Source organism: Myiozetetes cayanensis, unplaced genomic scaffold (assembly GCF_022539395.1).
Source record: "Myiozetetes cayanensis isolate MyiCay16 unplaced genomic scaffold, myiCay2020 scf1, whole genome shotgun sequence".
NCBI classification, from domain to species: domain Eukaryota; kingdom Metazoa; phylum Chordata; class Aves; order Passeriformes; family Tyrannidae; genus Myiozetetes; species Myiozetetes cayanensis.
Genome location: NW_026086604.1, coordinates 17970001 through 17972783, shown reverse-complemented (window position 1 = coordinate 17972783; position 2783 = coordinate 17970001). Strand labels below are relative to the sequence as shown.

Below are 2783 nucleotides of genomic sequence, written 5' to 3'. Positions count from 1 at the left end.
AAGATTTTCAAAAAGTTAGTGTTTGACAAAACTGAGAACGTGGTGATGGGTGTGCAATGCTCGGCAATGCAATGAGGTACCAGAAGCATAGTCTGCTCATAGCGGGTCACTAACAACTATATATGTAAATGAAATTATTCAAGTCATTAGAATGTTCAAGAGAAATTTTGTCCTAGAGACACAGACTGTAAACATGAGCATTGCTAACAATTTTAGCTTTGTCAAAACACTTAACCGGTATCGGTAACGGGAGCGTCAGATATTGGCTTCTGCTGTGCAAGAAAAAATTTTTCACTATTACACTATTTAGAAGGGGGAAACTAAAGAAGCCGAGGGAATCACTCGGCTTGTCTCCCTTGCTCAGTTTTAGGAGTCAAAACCCGATCACTCGCGGGTGCGATGGCCGCACAGCCAGCATACCCCGTGACCCCAGGCTGTCGCAGGCGGGTGCAAGAGGCCGGTGGACGGCGGAGGAAGGACCGTCCTTCCTTCCGTCCGTGCGGCGGCACCGGCGGCGCCCGGGGCTCCGGGCCGGCCCCGCGCTCGGCGGCACCTGCGAGGCGCAGCCAGGATCGCTCGGTCCGGAGGTGGTGCTGGAAAAACTGCCCTCGGCGCCCAGCCCTGGGCAGTTCGGGACCTCCCGGGCCGGAGGCAGGGCGGCAGGATGGGTTTGCTCTTGCCACGGATAGCGCTGGGGCCGATGCTGCGCTGCTGTGCCAGGACACCCCGTGCAGGACGGGGGCACTCGTGCCGGCTGCCTGCTGTCAGTGAGTTTCCTCTCCCGTTCGCCTGCCGTGCCTCTTTCCCGAAAGTTGCGGCTCTGCCCACAACCCGCAGCCCTGGCAGCGCCGGGACGATTGAAGCCTCCCGCCTCGGCAGCCCGTGCCCCAGAGGCAGGAGGCGATTTGCATGCGGACTTGTCGCTGGTAGCAGCCACTGCCCGTCAAGCCTGACGGACAAACGCCCCCCTCTTTCCGCCCCCCCGTCCCGGAAAGCCCCTCCCTCGCCCCCTCCCTCGCCGGCACCTCCCGCCGCCTGTCAGTCGGAGCGGAGCGCGGCGCGGGCAGCGGAGGCGGCGCGGCAACGGCAGAGAGCGGGCGGGAGAGGGAGAGAGAGAGCGAGGAGCCAAGCTCTCCCCTCCCTCTCTCCCTCCCTCCCTTCCTTCCTCCTCTCTCTCTCCCTCCCTCCCTCCCTCCCTCGCTCCTTCCCCTTCTCCCTCCCTCCGCTCTTTCTGCTTCTCTCTCTCCTCATTCTCGCTCTCCTCTCACCCACTCCGATCTCCGTTTCTGTTCCCCTCTTCTTCTGTCACACTCGCACACACTCTTTCCCCCTCTCCCTGTTTTTCTGTCATTTGACTTTGCATCTCAAGGCGGCTACCGGCTCCCCTATGAATCCCGTCTGTTGATCTGTCACCTTCCCTCCACCCCTGTCCCCTCCCAGCTCCACTCCTGTACCTGGAGCAAGGCAGGAGCGGACGCCGAGCAGCATGTCCCGAAGGAAACAGAGCAAACCCAGGCAGATCAAACGTAAGTTTCCTGAGGGGGGCTCCCTCTAACAGACTTTTATTTATCTCGTTCTTGGGAGACGCGAGAGAGGTGGCTGTGGGGAGCAATAGCGGGGTCCGGAGTACGGACCGAATGGTGAAACTTTGCCAGAGAGGCTGAGGATGGGGAGAGAGAAAGGGGACTTGAGCGAAAGCCGGGAGCTGCTCCGATGCAGAGTGAGCAGGCTCCTCACTGTCTCGGTTTTTTTGCTCCTTTGGAGCTCTTGATGCCGCCTCGTAGTCTCCTCAAACTATTGCTCCGTGTTTCGGAGTGGGATCGCTCATATGTTTTCAAGTTGAAGTAGCACCGGGAGAGCACACAAACCAGCTTGCGAACACCGCAGCTACCACTCAGCAACTTTCTGCGCCTAACGCGTGTGTGAACAGACCCTTGCCGAGCCTGGGCTGCAGTAAGTACTAGAGGGTCGCAGAAAGTGTGTGTGGGAAAGGACGAGCAAGTTCCCGCGGGGAGCCCGTGGGCAGCACCGCGCCCGCAGCGGCCGCGCCGTCCCCCCGGGCCCCGCCGGCCCCTCGCGGCTGCCGCGCCGCCCACGTCCCTCGGGGCTCGCTCCGCACCTACACGCTCCGCACACTCGCCTCTGCTGTTCTAGGGGATTTAACACTTTTTGAGCTGTCTTCTGTATTGAGAAACTGGTGTGCTGAGGGCTTTTAGTTGAAAGACACGCTGCCTAATAATGCTCATAATTCACTTTTCTTGCCTGTGACACACGACAGTCTTAACTTCATAAACTTTTTTGTGCTTTAGTTTATTCACCCCAACAAGTTTAGCAGTCGGGACTAGAAGAAGTGTCAGGTGTTTCGAAAGAGGGTCTATAAATCATTTTGTTATAAAATCAGTGGCACTGGTTTGATGTATCTTCATTGATGTTCTGTATTACAGAACTCCATTCAAAGTAACCATCATGGGACGTGGAGAAGCTCTTTCAGTAGTATTTTACTTATTGATTTCTTACTCCTGAATGCTTATTAATGCCCACTTCGGATGGAATACGTACTGAATTGGCAAAGTGATTTATAAAAGAAGAAAATGAGCTTCATGTCGAATGAAATTGGTCACTGTAAAGTGTTTGAGTAGTACTGGCTGAAAATCCCTGCTTTGTAGAAATTACCTTTTTACAGTCTACCTGATAAATACAAATAGCCATCACGATTTCCGATTTAGTTTTCAGTTTACTGAAGTAGCTTAATAAATGATTGAAACTTTCTTTGACATTTTTGA

The 2783-nt window shown here is 55.0% G+C and overlaps 1 protein-coding gene across 5 annotated transcripts in view; it reads left to right on the top strand.

Annotated features, from left to right (window-relative positions):
- The first annotated feature begins 1078 nt into the window (after positions 1-1078).
- The window catches only part of ZFPM2 (zinc finger protein, FOG family member 2), a 306937-nt gene continuing 305232 nt past the window's right edge, over positions 1079-2783 (top strand). The window contains exon 1 of one of the 5 annotated variants that reach the window (XM_050305609.1): positions 1079-1526. In XM_050305609.1, coding sequence (XP_050161566.1) covers positions 1487-1526 — 40 coding nt within the window. In that variant the 5' untranslated portion in view covers positions 1079-1486. Of the gene's footprint in view, positions 1527-1788; positions 1954-2783 lie in introns of those variants that run through there. The other 4 variants (XM_050305579.1, XM_050305619.1, XM_050305590.1 and 1 more) reach the window with 4 other exon arrangements.